Below are 24,485 nucleotides of genomic sequence, written 5' to 3' on the forward strand. Positions count from 1 at the left end.
ACTACTACTACTACTAACAACTCAACGCAGCACCAGGCTGCGTGAGGCCATCCTTCTCCATCCCAATATATTCAAAGCCTCATTCTTCACACCCTCCCAGGAAGTTCCCGTTTCCTTTAAATCTTTCTTTATGACATCCTCTTACCCCAGGCGAGGACGACCTGCTTTCTGTTCAGCCCTAGACGGTGGGCCGAAAAGGACAATATTCGGCAATCGGTCATCCTTCATCTGCAGAACGCGTTCTAGCTATCTCAACCCTTCTTTTATTGCAGCCCTAGAAAGCAGAATTGAACCATATTTTTCGTACAGCCTACTGTTTGAAATACGGTCAGTCAGCTGGGTACCCAGAACAGTCTGTAGTCAATTTCTCTGGAAAACATCTAGTAAATCTTCCTCCGCTTTTCGGAGCACCCATGTTTCATAGCCATATTTGACCACTGTCATCAGTGTACCTTCCAGTATTCTAATCTTGTTTTGCAGACTTATCTTCCTATTCTTCCAAACTTTTTTTAACTGTGAAAAAAACACCTTGAGCCTTGGCTATTCTACTTTTAACATCTTCACTGCTTCCATCGTTTTTTACTAATAATACTACCAAGGTAAGTGAAGCTGCCCACCTGATCAATCTTTTCGTTACCAAAAGTCACCTTTTCAAATTCACTTGTTCCTATCCTAAGTGACCTAAGTGACTTAGTCTTCTTAACATTAATTTTCAAACCTATTCTAGCACCCTGAACTCGCAAAACCTCTAAAAGTTCATTCATTTTGCTCACACTTTCATCTAGGATGCTTAAATCATCAGCATAATCTAAGTCAAGGAGACCCCATTTGATTCCGTGGTCTCCCATTGCCTTTCCTGTGGTCCTTAAGACAAAATCCATCAAAATGATGCATTTAAAGGGGATAAAACACAACCCTGCTTAACTCCTGATTTAATACAAAATTAGCTGCTAACCTCATTTATTACCTTAAGCGCAGCAGTGTTATTCTTGTACATAGCACTAATCACTGTAATATATTTGTCTGGTATACCATATTAGGATAAGACCTTTGCCAAAGTTCTTCTATCAACAGAATCGAACGCTTGCTCATAATCTGTAAACTAATTGGCACTTCTCAATTATTGACCTAAGATTGAAAATTTGGTCGACGCATCCTCGACCTTTTCTAAAACCACGCCGTTCTCCTGTTAAAACTTTGTCTACAGCATCTCTAAGACTAAAAAGTATCATATTACTAAGAAATTTGTTACCTACACAGACCAGACTAATACCTCGATAATTACGACACTCGCTCTTATCACCTTTTTTATACAGTGGTTTAATTAAGGTTTTCCTAAAATTATTAGGTACTTCCCATTTTTCAGAAAACTTATTCATAATCTTCAGGGACTTATTTCTAACCTCAGACCCATCATATTTAAGAAATTCATTTACCACACTACCAGCACCTGGTGCCTTATTATTTTTTAATCCTTTTAGTACTGTCGCTAATTCTTCCTCACAGAACAAACCTTCCTTCACATCCAAAGTATCACAAACTTTTTCATTTTCCTCTATATCTTTTGCTGCAACTTTATCTCGATTTAACCCATTCTCAAAATGTTCCACCAGTCTCTCCTTAACTCTTACCTTATCACTAGTTGTGGCCCCGTTCCTATCTTTAACTTGGAAAAGTCCGGATCGACTACTCCTTCTCAATTTATTAACATGCCAGTACAATATTTTATTATTATGCCGTCTAGCTGCTTCTTCCAGATCCTAGACAATTTTATTTATGGCCTCCAAATCACACCTCCTGAGTTCATACTTTATTGCTTTCCCCACTTTCTTTGCATTCCTTTTGTTTTCTTATGATCTGAGATAATTCTTGTACAAACCCCTTCTCCTCTTTATTAAACATAAAGCTTTTTCACTAATATTCATAGCTGAATTCTTAACTTTCTTCCATAAGACACCATTAACAACTTCACAAATTGTTTTTCCAAAACTATTCCAACCATCTTCCAAATTGTCATATTTAAACTCTCAAGTTTAGTATTCAACTGTTCCTGGAAAGTTTTTCTCATCCTGGAGTCAACCAACATCATAACTTCCCGGCAGGTAGTTACCCTTCCGAAATTTCTCCTTTAAGTTAACCCTAGACACTACTAGATGGTGGTCTTTACTTTTAACATCAATAACAGCACTCCTATAAACCCTAGTATCTTGTATTGATTCTGCCAGTCTTTGGTTCTACCCGAGCAGATACTCTTAAGGAACTGTGTGCAAAAAGTCCAACTTTAGCATTGTTAGCACCGGTTCTTCTCCATGATTAAATAAAAACAAAAAAAGTTTTTGTAACGGTACGTAAGGAGTGACATTAAAACTTAAATCGAACAGAAATTCACTCCGTATATGAAAGGGGCTTTTCCTCCTCAACGCCCCGCTCTTTACGCTAAAGTTTGGCCCTTTCTCTCAACTCTACTTTTCAAAACATTAAGAAACCTTAGCGTAACCTTAAACCTTAGCGGGGCGTTGAGGATGAAAAGCTCCTTTCATATGCGGAGTAATTTCTGTTCGTTTTAAGTTTTAATGTCGCTCCTTACTTACCGTTACAAAAACTTGTTTTTTTTTTAAATTTAATTTCTGGACGTTTCTGAATTAGTTCATGTTTTGATCTTGGCTCCCCGCACATAAATAATTAAAACAAAATTTGTATATTAATTAATTGCAATTAATCGGAAGATTTTGAGAAAAAAAAGAAGCGAAGGAGGAGGCCTAGAAATTTTTTACAAACGTTTTCATTGGTAAAAAATATACGTAACTTACGAATTAACTTACGTAACGAACTTCTATATTCGTATGTTTTTATTGCGTATATGAGGGGTTTCAACCCTCGTCGATACCTTGCTCTTTACACTAAAGCTTAGATTGTGTCCCAATTCCTTAAGAATGACCTCTGAATCACAAAGGCCATATAATAAATAGTTGAAATTACTAAAAATACTTTAGCGGGAAGAGTGAGGTATAACGAGGAGGCAAGCCCCTTATATGCGTAATAATTTTTGTTCGTTTTAAGTTTTAATGCTGCTCCTTACTTTCAGTAGAAAAAACTTCCCACGTCACCCCCCCCCCCCTCAACTCTCGCCCCTAAACCAGAAAAATCCCCCTGAAAACGTCTGTACACTTCCCAGTAACCATTACTATATGTAAACACAGGTCAAAGTTTTCAACTTGCATCCCCTCCCACGGGAACTGCGGGGGAGTAAGTCGTCCCTAAAGACATAATTATTGGGTTTTTCGACTATGGTGAATAAAATGGCTATCTCAGAATTTTGATCTGGTGACTTTGGGGAAAAATGAGCGTTGGAGGGGCCTAGGTGCCCTCCAATTTTTTCGGTCACTTAAAAAGGGCACTAGAACTTTTAATTTCCGTTAGAATGAGTCTTCTTGCAAGATTCTAGGACCACTCAGTCGATACGATCACCCCTGAAAAAACAAAAAAAAACAAAACAAAAAAAACAAAAAAAAACAAGAAAACAAATAAACACGCATCCGTGATCTGTTTTTTGGCAAACAATGCGAAATTCCACATTTTTGTAGATAGGAGCTTGAAACTTGTATAATAAGGTTCTCTGATACGCTGAATCTGATGGTGCGATTTTCGTTAAGATTGTATGACTTTTAGGGGGTGTTTTCCCTATTTTCTAAAATGAGGCAAATTTTCTCAGGCTCGTAACTTTTGATGGGTATAACTGATCTTGATGAAACTTGTATATTTAAAATCAGCATCAAAATGCGATTCTTTTGAAGTAACTTTTGGTATCAAAGTTCTCTTTTTTAGAGTTTCGGTTCCTATTGAGCCGGGTCGCTCCTTACTACAGTTCGTTGCCACGAACTGTTTGATAGCTGATACGCAATTATTCACAGCTGTATATAGTTTATCTATTACCAAATGAATAAATTAAAACGAAGCTTTAAAATATTCATTTTGTATGGGCTACGTTTACTCTTAAGAATGAATACACAACCCTTCAACGTTATTGCTTATGAAACCGAAAGGCTTAAAATAAGATTTTTGATAATTTTGAATCAATTAGTTATCTCAGAGTTTACACTTGATAAGTTCCTGGCTTTGTTTGGTCCAAAATCGTTATTTTTTGCTAAAAATGGCAGAAAACGCCACTTCACTATGGCATAATCTCGTTTACTGCTTAAAAAGGCTTTTTTAATGAGTTTTTTTTAATGAGCCCCCTCTGATGTCTCGTGATCATCAGTTTATTACAGTCACCCCTGCAAAGCAAAACAAGTAAATACGCGTATGTGTTTCCGTGTTTACTAACATCATCTCTGTGGGAAAAATACGAATTTTGACATTTTCAGCTAGATGTTTGATACCTGTGTAATTGGGTTCTCTGATATACTACATATGATGGTATAATTTATATCTAGATCTTTCTCCTTTTTAAGGTGCTCTTGCTTCTTTTTCGACAATCAGATAAATTCTCTCAGGTCCGCAACTTTTTGTGCGTAACTTTAAACAGAATGAGTTTTACATATCATATATATATATATATATATATATATATATATATATATATATATATATATATATATATATATATATATATTTATATATTTATATATATATATATATTATATGCTTAAAATATGATTTACCATTATTCTAATTTTTCTTATAGGTCATTGAGATGGTTTCTGCCTTTGGACCTCTGATATATGCTGGTTGTTTTGCTGCTACCCTTAGTTCAGCTTTGGCTAGCCTTGTCTCAGCTCCTAAGGTGTTTCAAGCCTTGTGTAATGACAACTTATACCCGTATATTGGTTACTTTGGAAAAGGTTTTGGCAAAAATAATGAGCCTGTCAGGGGTTATGTACTCACTTTCATCATTGCTCTTGGCTGTATTCTTATTGGTATATATTTTTTTTAATTATTAGAATTATTTTTTTGTACTTAGTATTTTTTTGATAGTGATACTGTTTGTTCGACAATACCTTGATTAAAGGTAAGTGCGCAGGGTGGGAAGAGGAGGAGGAGGAGGATTTTTGGCTTTTATCCCCAAGGCTGTATCCAGGCAGGGTTACCGGGTTTGAACCTCCCTCCCCCCGACTCATAAAAGATTTTTTCGACTAAAAAATGTAACAAAATGCATATAAGCAAATTTTTATGCGTTTTGTATACTTTCTTTTGTTAAATTCCCCCGGAACAAAAGTCCTTGATACGGCCTTTCTTATCCTCGGGCCTTTCTTATTGGCCTTTCTTTTAAACTTTTCAGATTTCCCCATGCGATTTATTTTTCTTTGGCGCCTTCTCGAATTTTTGTCCACCGCCTAAGTCTTTCTTTCTTACTTGCTCAAACAATAGAACTTAATTACGCTAATAGTTTTGCCTTTGCCCCCCCCAAGAAAAGGTATTGAGAATATCCTGTTTTGTACCTTAATTGAAAAATTGAAAAAAATGACAAAAAAATGACCTTATCCCCATTAACTACAAGTAGAACAATAGGTAATTTTTGTATATAAAACAGTGGAATGCACGTTTAAATGAATATTTCGATCCTATATCAAAGGGTTGTCCTCAGGTTGTCCCTATATCAGGTTTTCCTTTTTTTACTGTTTTAAAAAGAAGAATTGAGAGAAAGAGTCAAACTTTAGTGTAAAGAGCGGGGCGTTGATGAGGAAGCAGCCTCTTTCATATATGAAGTAATTTCTGTTCGTTTTAAGTTTTAATGTCGCTCCTTACTTTCAGTTAATAAAAACTTGTTTTTTATGGCACTTGGTATTAACCAAGTGACATATAGCAGTCGCCAATTCTGTCGGTCTGTCTGTCGGTCTGTCTGTCGGTCTGTCGGTCTGTAGGTCCCGGTTTTGCTACTTTAGGCACTTCCAGGTAAGCTAGGACGATGAAATTTGGCAAGCGTATCAGGGACCGGACCAGATTAAATTAGAACTAGTCGTTTTCCCGATTTGACCATCTGGGGGGGAGTGGGGGCCCGGTTAATTCGCAAAAAATAGAAAAAATGAAGTATTTTTAACTTATCAGCGGGTATTTGGATCTTAATGAAATTTAATGTTTGGAATGATATTGTGTCTTAGAGCTTTTATTTTAAATCGCGACTGGATCTGATGATATTGTGGGGAGTTGGAGGGAGAAAACCTAAAGTCCCGGTTCTGCTACTTTAGGCACTTCCAGGTAAGCTAGGACGATGAAATTTGGCAAGCGTATCAGGGACCGGACCAGATTAAATTAGAAATAGTCGTTTTCCCGATTTGACCATCTGGGGGGGGGGGGAGAGTAGGGACCGGTTAATTCGGAAAAATAGAAAAAATGAAGTATTTTTAACTTATGAGCGGGTGATTGGATCTTAATGAAATTTGATGTTTGGAATGATAGTGTGTCTCAGAGCTCTTATTTTAAATCCCGACTGGGTCTGATGACATTGGGGGGAGTTGGAGGGGGGAAACCTAAAATCTTGGAAAACACTTAGAGTAGAGGGATCGGGATGAAACTTGATGGGAAAAATAAGCGCAAGTCCTAGATACATGATTGACATGATCGGAACTTATTTGCTCTCTTAGGGGTAGTTGGGGGGGGGAGTAAGTCTTAAAAATTAGAAAAATGAGGCATTTTCAACTTACGAACGGGTGATCGGATCTCAATGAAATTTGATGTTTAGAAGGATATCGTGTCTTAGAGCTCTTATTTTAAATCCCGACCGGATCTGGTGATGGGGGCGGTGAGTTGGGAGGGGGAAACCTAAAACTTGGAAAACACTTAGAGTGGAGGGATCGGGATGAAACATGGTGGGAAAAATAAACACAAGTCCTAGATAGATGATTGACATAAACGGAACGGATCCGCTCTCTTTTGGGTAGTTGGGGGGGGGGGGGGTAATCCTGAAAAATTAGAAAAAATGAGGTATTTTTAACTTACGAACAGGTGATTGGATCTCCATGAAATTTGATTTTTAGAAGGATATCGTGGCTCAAAGCTCTTATTTTAAATCCTGACCGGATCTGGTGACATTGGGGGAAGTTTGGGGTGGGGAGACCTAAAATGATGGGAAACGCTTAGATTTAAAATTGAGGTATTTGTAACTTACGAAAGGGTAACCAGATCTTAATTAAATTTGATATTTAGAAGGATCTTGTGCTATAAAGTTCTAATTTCAAATTCCGACCAGATCCTGTGACATTCGGGGGAGTTGGAAGGGCGGATCCGGTCTCTTTGGGGGAGTGGGGGCCTGGGTTGATTCTGAAAGATTATAAAAATTAGGTATTTTTAACTTACGATTTAAGAAGGAAACATGTTTGAGAAGGAAGCATGATAAGAAAACAATTTACAATATGCATAACAATTGTAGCAAACAGATTTTGCATGGAACCCCCTATATTTTACCTCCCCCCCCTTAATATGTAAATATACAGTCGAAATTATATATTTCCCCTCTATTCCCCCAATGCGTCTCTCTTGTTTCATACCTTGTACTTATTAATTGAATTAACTGTTTAAAAGAACAACCGGAAAACAAGTGATGGGTGACAGAATGCATTGGTAATTCTAGCTGTAACTATTGCTGACGAAATTGGAATTCCCTAAGAAGCAAAGTCCTGCGGATGTAACTGTTCCAGTCATCTATGCAGTCAGCACAGTAAAGGGAAAATATTTTTACACTGTGACAGTCATCAATGATGTTTTCACATTCAAGAACTTAGCTATTGACTTTTAATTAGTTCCCAGTCCTTTGGGCACAGACAACGATGCGCAATTTAAATACGTATTTAAAACGTTTTCCATGAATTTGATGAGCAGAAATGGAAGTCATTCAAGAATCTATGTCAAAAGATAAGGATAAAATTGTAACTGAAGTGTATGAAAAAATTCCTACCTATAAAGAACGGTGTCGATAATACGAAAGGGTAAGGTAATAATTTTGATGTTATTCTAAAATCTGGTGTTGAATATTTTGATAGCCTTGCAGACTAAAAGGACTGCAGGTACATACACAGGCTCTTGGTTTGTTTTTTAGAGGGGGGGGGGATTAACTTAAAAATCATCGAAAATTGGTTCTATTAGTCTGTGGCCTTTTGAAAGAAAATTACTGGTACTTATGTATTATACCTAACACACTCAATAAGTGTATTTACGTTAATCATAATGAAATACACCAAAACATGATGTAATATAACTTTAGTTTATACAATAGTATAATTTGGGCTATATATTTGCAAATTAGGGGGGGGGGGGAGAATATATCTCAGAAATGGGTTAATAACCTAACCTTACCCCCACCCCCCTGATGTACCCATATTTGACGCAAATCATACAAGTCCAATACATTCTGTCTCCCGTCATTTGTCCTTGTGTCTATGAAACCGGTTTGGTCTGATCGTACATTCAGCTAACAGCTCGACTATTTGGTGTTACATGGCCTAAGTAACAAATTATTTTATGGTCTTTCCAAACATCAGGGTGGTTTATCTGACACTACCCCCCCTTTTTCGTTAGTTTATTTCAGCTTAGGGTGAATGTTTAGTTTCGTCACAAGTATTCTTAAGTGTATATTACTGCATATAGCAAGATTCTGATGATCGCATATTGTTTCTCTGTTATTATTAGAGAAGCGCATTTATTTTTTACCTTTCTAAAATCCCCCTTCAATGAAAGTAAAAATGCGTAAAGTGGGCTTGCTTACAGGTAACATTATCTATAGAGCGAAGCTCCATGAGCCCCGCTGGCAGCGGGGTGAGGTTTATGTTCTATATTTTTTCAAAAAAGTGTTAAAAAAAACCTCAGACTAGGTTTTTTATGGCACTTGGTATTAACCAAGTGACATATAGCAATCGCCAATTCTGTCGGTCTGTCTGTCTGTCGGTCTGTCGGTCTGTCGGTCCCGGTTTTGCTACTTTAGGCACTTCCAGGTAAGCTAGGACGATGAAATTTGGCAAGCGTATCAGGGACCGGACCAGATTAAATTAGAAATAGTCGTTTTCCCGATTTGACCATCTGGGGGGGAGTGGGGGCCCGGTTAATTCGCAAAAAATAGAAAAAATGAAGTATTTTTAACTTATCAGCGGGTATTTGGATCTTAATGAAATTTGATGTTTGGAATGATATTGTGTCTTAGAGCTCTTATTTTTAATCCTGACCGGATCTGATGACATTGGGGGAGTTGGAGGGGGAAAACCTAAAGTCCCGGTTTTGCTACTTTAGGCACTTCGAGGTAAGCTAGGACGATGAAATTTGGCAAGCGTATCAGGGACCGGACCAGATTAAATTAGAAATAGTCGTTTTCCCGATTTGACCATCTGGGGGGGGGGAGAAGGGGCCGGTTAATTCGGAAAAATAGAAAAAATGAAGTATTTTTAACTTATGAGCGGGTGATTGGATCTTAATGAAATTTGATGTTTGGAATGATATTGTGTCTCAGAGCTCTTATTTTAAATCCCGACTGGGTCTGATGACATTGGGGGGAGTTGGAGGGGGGAAACCTAAAATCTTGGAAAACACTTAGAGTAGAGGGATCGGGATGAAACTTGATGGGAAAAATAAGCGCAAGTCCCAGATACATGATTGACATAATCGGAACTTATTTGCTCTCTTTGGGGTAGTTGGGAGGGGGGAGTAAGTCTTAAAAATTAGAAAAATGAGGTATTTTCAACTTACCAACGGGTGATCGGATCTCAATGAAATTTGATGTTTAGAAGGATATCGTGTCTTAGAGCTCTTATTTTAAATCCCGACCGGATCTGGTGATGGGGGCGGGGAGTTGGGAGGGGGAAACCTAAAACTTGGAAAACACTTAGAGTGGAGGGATCGGGATGAAACATGGTGGGAAAAATAAACACAAGTCCTAGATAGATGATTGACATAAACGGAACGGATCCGCTCTCTTTTGGGTAGTTGGGGGGGGGGTTAATTCTGAAAAATTAGAAAAAATGAGGTATTTTTAACTTACGAATGGGTGATTGGATCTCCATGAAATTTGATTTTTAGAAGGATATCGTGGCTCAAAGCTCTTATTTTAAATCCTGACCGGATCTGGTGACATTGGGGGAAGTTTGGGGTGGGGAGACCTAAAATGATGGGAAACCCTTAGATTGGAAGGATTGGGATGAAACTTGGTTGGAAAAATAAGCAAAGTCTTGCATACGTAATTTACATAATTGGAACGGATCCGCTCAATTGCGGGGGGGGGGGGGTAATTCTGAAAAATAAGAAAAATAACGTATTTTTAACTTACGAAGGAGTGATCGGATCTTCATGAAACTTCATATTTAGAAGGACCTCGTAACTCTGATATCTTATTTTAAATCTCAACCGGATCAAACGTAATTGGGGGGGGGGGGCAGTTGGGGGGACTGGAAATCTTAGAAAATACTTAAAGCGGTGAGATCAGGATGAAACTGGATGGGAAGAATAGAAACCTGTCTAAGATACGTGACTGACATTACTGGACCGGATCTGCTCTCTTTGGTGGAATTGGGAGGGGGGAGGTAATTTTGAAAATTGAGGTATTTGTAACTTACGAAAGGGTGACCAGATCTTAATGAAATTTGATATTTAGAAGGATCTTGTGCTATAAAGTTTAACTTTAGGTTCTGACCTTCTCACAAGTGCCAAATGAGCTCTTGGCTCTTGGCTCTTCCGACCTCGTCCAAATGAGCTCTTGGCTCTTCCGACCTCGTACCATATGAGCTCTCGGCTCTTCCGACCTCGTCACAAGTGCCATATGAGCTCTTAGCTCTTGTTTTATTTAATTATGGAAAGGTACTGTGGTCTTAGTCGCTATTTACCCTCTCCCCCCTGATTTTTGAAGAATATTCCCGCCTCAATTTTTGAGCTTTATTATGGAAAGGTACTGTGGTCTTAGTCGCTATTTACCCTCTCCCCCCAGATTTTTGAATAATATTCCCGCCTCAATTTTCGAGCTGACGCTAATGGAAGGAAGAGGGGATCAGTGGAGGTTAGTAATTTTAAATATTTTACAAGGATTTCAAATGTATAGAGATGTTCAAAACCTTCTTCTTGAAGCATAAAGAATAAATATCGAAATAAGAGGCAACGCTTTGGCGTTGCTTATATAGAAGAGTCACATCCCTGCGATGGATCAGTTTCCTTTCCAGCCACTTCGTGTGCAAAAAATTTGATAGAGACTTTGGAAGGGGGGTTTTCAACTGGGAATTGAAAGTTATAATGTCTCATTATAAAGGCCGAAAGTAATTGGATGACAACCAGCTTCTCTCATGCCCTTTTTTCCAATCATCCTCTCACACCCTTAGCTTCCAAAGACATAAAAATTATAAGTCAGAAGTTTTATTGAAGGTAGTCGGAAGGTCCAATAAAGACGCCTCCAGGGATGAAGTGAACCCCTCATCCCATTGTGCAACGGCCACAAATAACGCAAATTCTCAATTGTTTGAACATGGGTAATGGAAAAGGGAGGTATGTTCCATGTTGGTTGTACTTTGCTCAAAACCTTTAAGGATCATTATCTGGGTCCAAAGAATCCAATATTTGGTCTGGGGAGGGAGTAAGAGGTCTACACATGAGCCATTTTTTGCCCCTGGCCAATATAGAACTTACACCGTAGGTTTTTGGGCCAAGAGGCCTAATGTAGACCCCCCCCCCCAAAAAAAAAGAAGAAAGTAGACCAAGAAGGGTCTAAATCATCATGTTTATCGAATCGAAACTCAAATACACGTTCTCCAGACTAAGGTAACGCCAATGCAAGAGGAAAAACAGAAAAAAGAAAATATTGGTTTCCTTTTAAGGGCACGATAAAGTTCTGACAAAGAGTTTTGAATGTTTGGCACTATGAGCCCGTACGCGACTTAAATCTATTCCCGGTGAAGTAGTTATGTATGACCGACGTTTATCCCCCTCCGGCAATTGACCCCCCTCCCCCTGGGAAGTACCCCCTGAAAAATATGCCCCCGGAAAATATCCTCCCCCTCCCTGTGGAAAAAAGGCTTTCCAAATTTGAAAATTTTATTTGAGTTTTTTTTTCTTTGGGGAAGAAATTTTGGTACTTGTGTATTATGCGCCACTCACTCAAGTTCACACCGTCTGTAAAACTGAAGAACAAACCGGTTTTTTCGTTCGTTTTCTTTCTTACTTTAGAAACAAATTTTTGCTATGGATTTGCTCATTAAGAGGGGGGGGGTTAAGTATAGTAGATTTGTATTCAAAATGTGTTCGGTACAATTACTCTTTACATTATGCAGTAAGACTTTTCTGACTTCAAACTGTATAAATACTTTATCCCCCCCCTTTGTGCAAAAATATAACCCAAATTGTACATTTTCCATGTTTTTTTGTCACTTGTCTTTGTCTCGTCTCGCGCTAAGCTGAAAAACACTAACGAAGAAACCGGTTTATTCTTGAATTTTACACAGTGTAAACTTGAGTGAGTGGCGGATAATACACAAGTCCACAAATTCCTTCCGCCTACGGAAATAAAAAAAAAACAAAGCTCAAATAAAATTTTCAAATTCGGAAAGTCTTATTTTCCACGGGGGGTATTTAACGGGGGGGTATTTTCCACGTTAGTATTTTCCTCTGGATATTTTCCTCGGGGTTTATTCTCTGCGAGGATATTTTCCGGGGGTTGGTGATGAGGGGGGGGGAGTTGCCTAGAACCGTATCTATGTAGACGGAATAAAAACATGTGTGCCCAGGTTTTCAAAACTGTGTATCTGTATTGTCTGAGGAACCGCTTGGTGGTTTTATATGAAATGTTTAGGGGATTGGGGGTGCCAAGACGAGCTACAATTTTGACCTGAGGGAGGGGAAGCAGTAAACTATAAGAAACTATTGGAAGATGTCATCAAAATGGCATATCTGGGACATCTTGGTAATAAGAGATGATGACTGGGCTGAAGGTTCGGGATTTTCGGGGTGGGGGTGGTGAGGGATCTTCAGGTTTTGGTGCTTAGAGAGAGGAGATATGGGAGTAAAAATTGCAAGTCTTCCATCTGCCTAAAAATTTACGAACTATTATCCTAGGCGGAAGTTTGAACCTATTTACCGTAAAGTAGTTAGGTGAATCAAAAGACGATATATCCACATAGGCTAACAAAATAGCCTATATTAGAATCTTGGGAACGACCTGGGATGCTAAGCTAAAACTATAAGGAAAACTTTGTAAAGGAAAAGGAACTCAAGATATTATATTTGACGAAAGTGATTAAGGTGCAACATAATTTTTGTCTCCCATGGTCTTTGTCCCAAAAGGGACCGACAATCTTTTGTTAAAGCTTGACATTTATATCAGTTCAGGCAACTCTAGTCAAGAGATCACTTTATACACTGAAACAAGCTTGAAAAAAAAGCTTTTTGGCCCGATAATGGGTCCCCTTTTTTACCGCTAAAGACAAGTACTTTTTCTTTAGTCCAGTTACTTGACTTCAAATTTTTGTTCATTCGAGACGAGAAGACTAAAAAATTTGAGATTCAGAAAACGGGACCTTATATTTCGTCTCTCCAATCAGCTTGTAAGTTTTGCAACTGGAAGCAAGGAACAACTTTAAAACTGAAACAGAAATTATTCCGTATATGAAAGGGGCTCCTCCTCCTCAATAGTCCAGTCTTATGTTCGTTTTAAGTTTTAATGTTGCTCCGTACTTTCAGTTGAAAAACTTAATTAATTTCTCGTCCTTTTTCAAATAATGCCAGGAAATCCCCCCCTCCCGTGTAAATTTCTCTTGTAAAGAAACGCTCGTTCCCACATATTTTTCTCCCCAGGGAAAATCTCTTTGGAAAAAATTCCCCATCCTCACCCCCTCCCAAAAAAAATCCTTATATTTCCCAATAACAAATGTAATGTATGAGTAGTGGGCAAATTGCGTAACCTATTACTTAAAGCCCTTTCTACAGGGATTTATGTTATCCCCAAAGGCACAGTCATCGGACCTTTCAACTATGCCGAAAAAGATGGCTATCTCCAAATTTTGATCAGATGACTTTGGGGAAAAAAGGGGCGTGATCTTTTTTGGTCACTTAAAAGGGGCACTAGAACTTTCGATTTCTGATCAATTGAGTTGTCTCCCAATCTTTTAGGATAAATTGTTCGGTACTATCATCCTTGGGGAACAAACATACAAATAAAAACTCATCTTTGATCCTTCTTCAGTCCAAAAAGTGCAAAATTTCACATTTTTGTATATATGAGATTGAATCCTCTACAGTAGAGTTATTTGATACGCCAAATCTGACTGCGTGATTTTCGATAAGATCACTTGATTTTTTTGGAGGTGCTTTCCCCCTTAAAATTGGGCAATTTTTCTCAGACCTGTTATTTTTGATGAGTTACATTAAACTTGGTAAACATGATATATTTTAAGCAAAAAATTGAATTCTTTTGATGTATCTATTGTGATCTTGTGAGTTTTATCTATTGCGAGTTTTGGTTGCTATTGAGCCGCATCGCTCCTTATTTATAGTTCGTTACCACAAATTATTTCAAACGCATAATATTTATTTTTCCTGTATGAAAGGTGGCTTAGATGGCATCCAATCTTTTTCGTTATCAAAAGGGGCACTAGGAGTTCCGATTACCATTCTAATGAACCCTCTGCAGAATATCTAGGACCATTGGCTCCATACGATTACCATGGAAAAAACAAAATGACAAATTATAAACTAACACGCTTCCGCGATCTTTCTTCTGGCAAAAAAAACAACAACAAAATTCCACATTTTTGTAGATAGAAGCTTGAAACCTTTAGAGAAGTGTTGTCCGATACACTGAATCTGATGGCGTGATTTTTATTTGTATTCCTTTACTTTTAGGGTATGTATCCTCCCTTTTTTCGAAAACTAGGTAAAAAATTTTGATTACTATTTAGGCGTGTTGCTCCTTATTACATATACTTACCATGTTTGACGTGTTTGAAAACAAATTTGAAACTAATTTGGGCTACTTTAGTTTTTTGATGCCCCGAAATGGGTCGAAAATTTTGTTCGTCTCTTATAAACGGAACAAATATTTTCTTATCCATTCAAGTCTAGTAAATGGGAAATTCGGGGGAAAATTACGACCATGGTAAACCTTTCTGTGACTGTGACACAGCAAGATTCTTAAACATCTAATGATGGTTTTATTAAAAATATGTTTAATAAATAGCCATGGGTACAGTGGATGATGCATTCAACACATGCATAGCTAGAGATGTTTCAAGGTGAAGAGTTAAACGAATATTTAGGGTTTTTTTTTGGGGGGGGGGGCATAATTCACTGTATTTGGTCAGAAACTGTGAGAATTAAAACAATATTATGTCATTAATCCTACTATTTCCCGGTACTTCATTTTTTTCTGTTTCTAGGTGAATTAAATGCAATTGCTCCGTTGATTTCAAACTTCTTCTTAGCTGCTTATGCCTTGATTAACTTTTCTACATTCCATGTGACACTCGTCAAGCCTGTTGGCTGGAGGCCAACTTTTAGGGTAAGCTTTTAGTTTCCTGGAAAATCCGCTAGCGGCTGACCTTATGTAACTCACGGTTAGGTTTGTGATAGTCATTTTTATTTTTTTATTTTTTTTATTTACACGTGAAGGTGGGTTTGACAGAGCGGTTTTTCCAGCTTTGTCAAAATAAGATGAACAATTTGAGCGCTGATAAGAAACTGAACAGTACTGGTCCTACGAATGACGTGTTTAACATCACAGATAAAGATTGGTACAACTTATTAAAGTTTAAATCAGAACAACAAGTTTTTCAGTTTATGTTAATGATTCTATTTTAATTGTAGAGCTTGAGCTCCCACTCTTCTGAAAGGGATCTTGAAATAGTCTATTTGATTGTGGGACTTGTGATGAAAAAAAAATACCTTGAAGTAGACGTAGTGGCTGAGAGGGAAATTACTTGAAATTCAAAAATAAGAAAGAGGCATTTCAAATAAATGTAAAAAAAAAATCATAGAATTTCGTATGATAATAAATTTTATTTGTGTATTACTGTGGGGGATATTGAAATTCGCAGGGAAAATTGAGGCCAGTATATTTTAAGTACAGAGGAAATAAACTTAAATCTCACAATGATAAATAGTAGGTTTTAACAATCTATAGAAACTCCTAATTAGCAAAAAATATTAAATCAACCTATTGAAACGAGATATTACCCGTAATCTAAATTCATGTTTATACTTTTTGCTTGTATTTCTAGCAATACTGGTTAGTTCAAAAACATTGCTTAAACTTGATATTTTATTTTATATTTGTTTTATTTTCTATTTCTTTATTTTCTATCTGTTTATGTATTTGACTAGGAAGGATGTCATTTAGCTGAGTTAGCCATATTGGCTTCTAAAATAATTATTTAGCAATTAATTATTTAGTAAGTAATTTATTAATTATGTTTTCTATCATTTTAGGTTAATATTTTTTTTCAAAAATTTTGCCTTTCTTCTGTGTGGTTCAACTTAATGTAAATCTGTTGGTATATAAATTTTTTCAATATTAATACCTGTATGGGTTCTGACTTTCTAAAGAGATAGAACAAAGTTGTTCCACAAGTAATATTGAATGATTTTTATGAAATTGGTTCGAATGTCGATTCCCAATACTACAACATCTTTGTTTTCTGTCAATATTTTGTCATAGTTTTCACTTATTTAACTGTCAGTCAGTTTTTGCAAAATTTTTCAGTCAGAAACATCGTCTTTGAAAATCTGAACAGATTTCCGGTAGAAGTAAAAGGCAAGATGACCCAACATGAATTCCGCGCGTTTTCACCAAGAATTCGTTTTAGCCAATGCTGCAGAGATGATCGAGTTAATGATTTTAAACTAAATTGTATTATAAAAGTAACTCATCAGAAAAGCACGACTACTTTTAAAAAATATTTTGACTTCAAACCTTCTCGTTTTTTTACTGGCCTAAACTCTGACTTTCTAAAGAGATAGAACAAAGTTGTTCCACAAGTAATATTGAATGATTTTTATGAAATTGGTTCGAATGTCGATTCCCAATACTACAACATCTTTGTTTTCTGTCAATATTTTGTCATAGTTTTCACTTATTTAACTGTCAGTTAGTTTTTGCAAAATTTTTCAGTCAGAAACATCGGCTTTGAAAATCTGAACAGATTTCCGGTAGAAGTAAAAGGCAAGATGACCCAACATGAATTCCGCACGTTTTCACCCAGAATTCGTTTTAGCCAATACTGCAGATATGATCAAGTTAATGATTTTAAACTAAATTGTATTATAAAAGTAACTCATCAGAAAATCACGACTACTTTAAAAAAATATTTTGACTTCAAACCTTCTCGTTTTTTTACTGGCCTAAACTCTCGCGCAGGAGAACCAATCACGCTGAATTGAACTTTTCGTTCTTTTTACTGGCCGAAAATTTAACTCAGGAATTTTTTAAAATCGGCTTGTTATTAAAAAGGTGAGGAATAGGATTTAGCTGAGGAATATACGCCACCAGTGTCAACCAACGAAAACAAAGAACACTTTCGTTGGAATTATAGGAAAGTATGTTTCTGTTTCTCTTTGGTAATTCTATGATACCAGTAATGATGCCTATTGGTTTTCAACGACAGCCATAGGGGGTGCACATTTGGACCTACTATCCCCTCAAGTGCGTTATTACATACACCTGAGTCTTACGCTATGCTATATTGCACCTATAATGTTAAATTACACCTGTAAGTTACGTAATAGGGTGTGTTTTCTAAGAGATGTAGGTGCTTGTTACATAATAGGGAATGGTTACTTATGTTAAGCATGACGCATTCTCAAGTGACTTGTTTCTTCAGGGCCCCTGGGGGAATCCCCGCTTTTAACTTAGTAGGACACACACATGGGGTGGTCCGTGATGACGATGTAGACGTGGGATGTTATATAATACTTTCAGAGATTTTTTTCTTTCAATTCGGTTTTTCTTTTTTTTTCTCAGGGAACCTTTATAAGCTAAGGATTTTTGTCCGCATTAGGATTCGAAAGAGATTTCCCCTCAATGGAATGGGGCGCTAGATAGCAGGACTATGAAAGCCTTTTTAATATTATTATTTGGTTAATACTGCCTACGTTATAACTTATTCCACGCAAGGAGAACCCCTCTCCGGCTTATTGAAATGATTAAATGGATTGCGCGTTCCCATATGGCTACAATAATTGACTTGCAGGGTAGAAAATCCATTACTAGAAATTGGTTACATCTCATATGCATCTGCATGTTAAGCAATGCCTTAGAGGGTATTATCCGATAATATTGGGGTGTTTTTCTTAGCGCATTTTTTAGTAATGGAGTCTTTTACTCTATTGGAGCTTGAATGTGCTATCAGAGATGAAATAAAAGCGTCACAAAAGTTATAAAGCATGAAATCACAATTTTCTCGAAGACATAAATCAAGAAACATTAATTTTCTTGAAGAAATTATCCACAAGTAACATGTTTCATGAAGAAAAAATCAGCGTGCATCATGTTTCACGAAGAAAAAAGCAACAAGCAAGTTTCATGAGAAAAAATATCAAGATAAATTAAGGTTCACGAAAGAATAAATCTATTTATAACAAGTTTCACGAAGAAAAAATAAAGGTAGAACAAGTTTTGACGTATATAATAATTAATTTGCAACAAGTTTCATGGAGAAAAAAAAACACCATAAAGAATTTTCAGGAAAAAACAAAAAGAAAACAAAATCAACTAAGTTTTGCTAAGAGAAAAAAATAACATACAACAAGTTTCATGAAGAAAATCAACATACGAAAAGTTTCACTTATAAAACATCAACATGCAAGATGTTTCTTGAAGAAAAATAAACATAAACATGGTTCAAGAGGAATAAATCAATATATAATAAGATTCACGAAGTAAAAAATCAACATAAGATAAGTTTCACGAAAAAAAATGAACTTACTAGTTTCATGAAGAAAAAATATCAATATAGAATAAGCTTCAAAATCAGCACATAATAAGTTTCACGAATAAAAAGAATCAATATACAGCAAGTTTCTCGAACAAAACGCTATCATGTAACAGGTTTTTCGAATAATAGAATTAACATTCAACAAGTCTTACAAACGAAAATATCAAGATAAATTAAGTTTCACGAACAAAAAATCAGCACGCTACAGGTTCCACGAGGAGAAAAATTTACGTACAAGTTTCACGAAGAGGAAAGTCAACATATAAAAAGTTTCACGAAGAAATGATCAGCATGTAACACGTTTCACGAACATGAAAATCGACATATACCCACTTTCATGATGATATGAAAGAATTAACATACAAGAAGTTTCACAAAGAAAAACAATCAATATGCAACAATCTTCACGAAGAAAAACCAACATAACACAGGTTTGATGAAGATAACATAAAAAAATCAAGCCTCACGAAGAAAAAACTAATACACAACAAATTTCGTGATGAAAAATAAAAATACAACAAGTTTCCCGAAGAAAAAAAGAAAACTCCACTTATAATATGTTTCACGAGAGAAAAATAACATACAAGTTTCACGAAGAAAATCAACATACGGGAAGTTTCACTTAGAAAAATCAACATCCAAGGTGTTTCAGGAAGAAAAATAGATATAAAACAAGTTGCAAGAGGAATAAATTAACATAAAAGAAGTTTCACGAATAAAAAATCAACATAAGACAAGTTTCGCGAAAAAAATTAACATACAAGTTTCAGAAAGAAGCAATCTTACCAAGTAGTAGTAGTAGTAGAAATAGTAGTAGTAGTAGTAGTAGTAGTAGTAGTAGTAGTAGTAGTAGTAGTAGTAGTAGTAGTAGTAGTAGTAGTAGTAGAACAATTTTATTAGAAATAACATTTCTTAATCATTATCACAACATAAGCGAAACTTGTGAGGCTGTGCTAAATTCAAGAAAAATAAAGAAAAAAGATAATATGGAGAATGAGAGAATATGGAGAATGTGGAGAATGAGACCATATACCGAAGCCAACAACCATAAAAAATCATAAACAATACATTACCTTGCGTGACCCCAAGACGACTAAAAATAAAATTACATTTTAATGCAAACAAAAATTACATTAATATTACAAATGATATAACATATGGAAAATTTATTTTATTTAATCTGTTTCAAAAGTATACCTGCCAATAAACTCCACACGTAAATCAGACTTAAACTGGCCAATTCAACCTATGTCCTTGATATGTATGTTCAGTTTATTCCAAAGCTTTGAAGCTCTGTAACTAAGTGAGAAAGAAGGCCTACTTGAAACTAATCGAGGAACCTCAGTATTTCCTCGTATCAGAGCAACGTGGTGGTGGACATCAGACCTCTCAAAGAATATTCCATTAAAACAATAAGGAAGGCTCTCACTGTAATACTTATATTAAAAAATCAACATATAAAAATCACGTAATCCAGCTGCAGGCATTATATTTAATTCTCTATGCACAGACCTCATAGACTCATGTTTCCCAATACCACAAAAAACTCGGATAGCATTGTTCTGGATCACACGGATTGGACGAAATATCGAAGGGAAAGTACCAAGACAAGATGCAATAGGTTTCAAAATTACCACGTAATAAGCTTCACAAAGAAAAAAAAATCAATATGCAGCAGGTTTCTCGAACAAAAGCTAACATGTAATAGGTTTTTTGAATACTAAAATTTACATACAATTAGTTTCACGAAGAGAACATGAGCACGCAGTGAGTTCCACGAAGAAAACTGGTTTTATGAGGAAAAAATCAATGTTTCAGAAAGTTTCAGGAAGAGAAAAATCAACACGCAACAAGTTTCATGAAGAAATAATCAACATATAACAAATTTCACAAACAAGAAAAATCAACATACAGACAGTTCCACAGAGAAAAATTAAGATACAACGAGTTTCCTCATGAAAAATAAAAATACAACAAGTTTCGTGAAAGAAAAGATCTATATACAACAAGTTTCACGAAGATAATTCAAAATATAACAAGTTTTACAAAGAAAAATCCACTTGCAACATGTTTCATGAAGAAAAATCAACATACAACAAGCTTTTTGAAGAAAAAATCAATATGCAGCAAGTTTCACGAACAAAAAGCTAACATGTAACAGGTTTTCCGAATATGAAAACTAACATGCAACTAGTTTCACGAAGAAAATATCCACTTGGAAGATATCACGAAGAAAATATCCACTTGGAAGATTTTTACGAAGAAAAATTATCAAGATAAATTAAGTTTCACGAACAAAACATCAGCACGCAGCGACTTCTACAAAGAAAACCGGTTTTACGAGGAAAAAATCAATGTGCAAGTTTCAGGAAGAGAAAAACCAACATGTAAAAAGTTTCACGAAGAAATAATTTTCATGTAACAAGTTTCACAAACAAGAAAAATCAACATACAGACAGTTTCACAGAGAACAAATTAAGATACAACGAGCTTCCTAATGAAAATAAAAACACAATAAGCTTTTAGATTACAAAAATCCGTATACATTAAGTTTCACGAAGATAGTTCAAAATACAACAATTTTCACAAATAAAAATCCACTTGCAATTTGTTTTACGAAGAAAAAATCTATATACAACAAGCTTTTTGAAGAGAAAAAATTAACTTTTCAGCAAATTTCACGGAAAAAAAAATCAGCGTGCAACAGCTTCCGGGCGCAAAACTTGTTTCGTGAGAAGAAAAATCAACGTACAAGTTTCACAAAGTGAAAAAGTAACATGCAATAAGTTTCGTAAAGAAGAAATGAAAATATAACGAGTTTCTCGAAAACACAAAACAACATACATTAAGTTTCTTGAAGATATAAACCACGTGCAACAAGTTTCACGAACGAAAAATCCAACATGCAACATTTTCACAAAAATAAATATACAACAAGTTTCATAGAGAAAAAATTGAGGTACACTATGTTTCAAGAAGAAAAAAAAATCAGCATACATTATACATCACGAGCAAAAATTTATCATGCAAGAAATTTCACGAGCAAAAAAAGCGTGCAACATGTTTCAGGAAAAAAATCAAGATACATTACGTTTAACGAAGAAAAGCGAATCAACGTACAACAAGTTTCACGAAGAAAAAGAAAATCAACATGCAACAAGTTTCACCAAGAAAAAAATAGAATACAATAATTTTCACAGAGATAAAACCAAGATACACCAAGTTTCACGAAGGAAGGAAAATCAACATACAACAAGTTTCATGAAGAAGGACTAAAAAATACTACATGTTTTTCGAATAATAAGATTAACATACAACAAGTTTCACGAAGAGAATATCAACATAGATTATGTTTCATGAACAATAAATCAGCACGCAATAAGTTTCATGATCAAAAAACCAACATGCGACATGATTCGCAAAAAAAAACCATCAAGATAAATTAAGTTTCACGAAGGAAAAAATCAACGTATAGCAAGTTTCACAAAGAAAAACTAAAATACAACAAGTTTTGCGAGGAAAAATTAAGATGCAACAGGTTTCACGAAGGAATAATCAATATACAGTATGTTTCATGAACAAAAATCAACTTGCAACTAGTATCAAGAAGAAAAAAACAATCAACATGCAACAAGTTTAAAAAAAACATAAAACAACTTTCATGAAGATAAAATAAAAATACCACAAGTTTCCCGAAGAAAAATAACATACAAAAAGTTTCAAGAAGGAAAAACCGACATAGAATAAGTTTCACGAAGAAAAAAAAAATCGACTTTCATTATGTTTCACGAACAAAGAATCGACATATATATATATATATATATATATATATATATATATATATATATATATATATATATATATATATATATATATATATATATATATATATACGGATGACGTTATTGGGAATTTTACTTTAAGTTTAAAGGATTGTTTCTAGTGGAAACGGTTATTTTTGTTGAAAATGTATGACAATTCTTTAGGTGTGATGATGCATACCAGAGGGTGCCATATGCTAGTCAGTGAGTGCCAAAGATTGGGAATTAACTTGGAACATTCCAATATAACATTGAAATGGCAAGTTTCCGCTGTTCAAATGAAAACAGTGGTTATTTTCAGTTTATAGTTAGTTTTGTGTTAACAAAGTTTGAAAGACCCTTAGGCGTCATAATCTGCGCCAGAGGGTGTCATAGTTTGGCATGGTGACGTGAATTGACATTGTGTATAACGTTGAGGTTGGCTTGTAAAAACACAAACCGATGGATTTAAAGTAGGATTTTTAACAAGAAAATGTCTGGAAAATGTCTTAGGATTGATGAGGGGTGCCAGAGGGCTAGTAATTGTGTGGCACATTGGCTTTAATTGACATGGTATGTCTCGTTTGGGATGACCTGTGTAAACACGAGCTCATGGATTTAAAAGCATGATTTTTAAATAGAAATTGTCTGGCAAATGCCTTAGTAATGATTAGGGGTGTAAGAGGGTATCCTGTGCCATTCGTAGTGCGGCACAGTTTTGCGAATTGACATGATGTAGCATGTTGAGGGTGTCTTGTAAAAGCAGAATCCAATAGAGTTAAAGCATATTTTATCTTAAAAATATCTGTAAAAAATGTTTTAGGAATGATAGGTGGTGCTAGGGGTGTTGTGTGCCTTCCATAGTTTGCCACAGTGATGTGGATTGTCATGGGGGTATCACGTTGGGGGTGGATTTCTAAAACAAAAATAAATGGATTTGAAGCATATTTTATCATTAAAATATATGAAAAAATGCTCTTGGAATAATGAAGGGTGCTGTCTGCCATCTATAGTTTGCCACGGTGACATGAATAGCTTGGACTAACATGTTCTACAGCTTAAAGTTAAGGTGGGAGGTGTCGAAAGAATTTATTTGGTCGAAGGGGGGGATATAACACCCAATCAAAGAAATGGGGCATTTTCATTAAGACCTTTCAGAAATATCTCTTAATATGGCTTAAATTTACCTCTAATAACACTCCCCTTTGAATTGCTTGCTAGAGTGGACCAGCCACATATTGTCACGGTGGCGCGAATAAGCATAGTTTTTCCTCAAAGAAACATACTATCTTCATTAAACCCTCTCAGAAATAACCGTATGAAAAATATGTCGTTTTTTCTTGCAGGTGCTTCTAATCGAGCAATATTAGCGGGAATTTTTTTTCACAAGCTCTCGGAAATACCTCTTCATATTGCTTAAATTTACCTCCAATAACAAACCTCCTCCCCTTGGAATTGCTTGCTAGGGTGGGCAAGCCACATATTGTCACGGTGGCGTGAATATGCGTAGTCTTAGCTAAAAACGGGGCTTTTTCATTAAAACCTCTCAAAAATGACCTAATGCAAAAATGTGTCTCTTTTTTCTTAAATGTGTGTCTAATAGAAAAATAGGAACGATGCATTTTCATTAAGGCCTCTCATAAATATCGCTTAGTATGGCTTAAATTTACCTCCAATAACACTCCTCTTGGAATTGCTTGCTAGGTTGGGCAAGTCACATATTGTCACGGTGGCGTGAATATGCGTAGTCTTTGCTAAAAAACGGGGCTTTTTCATTAAAACCTCTCAGAAATGACCTAATGCA

The 24,485-nt window shown here is 35.8% G+C and overlaps 1 protein-coding gene across 1 annotated transcript in view; it reads left to right on the top strand.

Moving 5' to 3' along the window:
• Positions 1 to 24,485, top strand: part of LOC136027039 (bumetanide-sensitive sodium-(potassium)-chloride cotransporter-like) — a 201,629-nt gene that overhangs the window by 111,017 nt on the left and 66,127 nt on the right. Inside the window, exons 10-11 of the mRNA XM_065703960.1 lie at positions 4,685 to 4,916; positions 15,330 to 15,451. Of these exons, the coding sequence (XP_065560032.1) occupies positions 4,685 to 4,916; positions 15,330 to 15,451 (354 nt within the window). The remainder of the gene's footprint in view (positions 1 to 4,684; positions 4,917 to 15,329; positions 15,452 to 24,485) is intronic.

This window comes from Artemia franciscana, chromosome 5 (assembly GCF_032884065.1).
Source record: "Artemia franciscana chromosome 5, ASM3288406v1, whole genome shotgun sequence".
NCBI lineage: Eukaryota > Metazoa > Arthropoda > Branchiopoda > Anostraca > Artemiidae > Artemia > Artemia franciscana.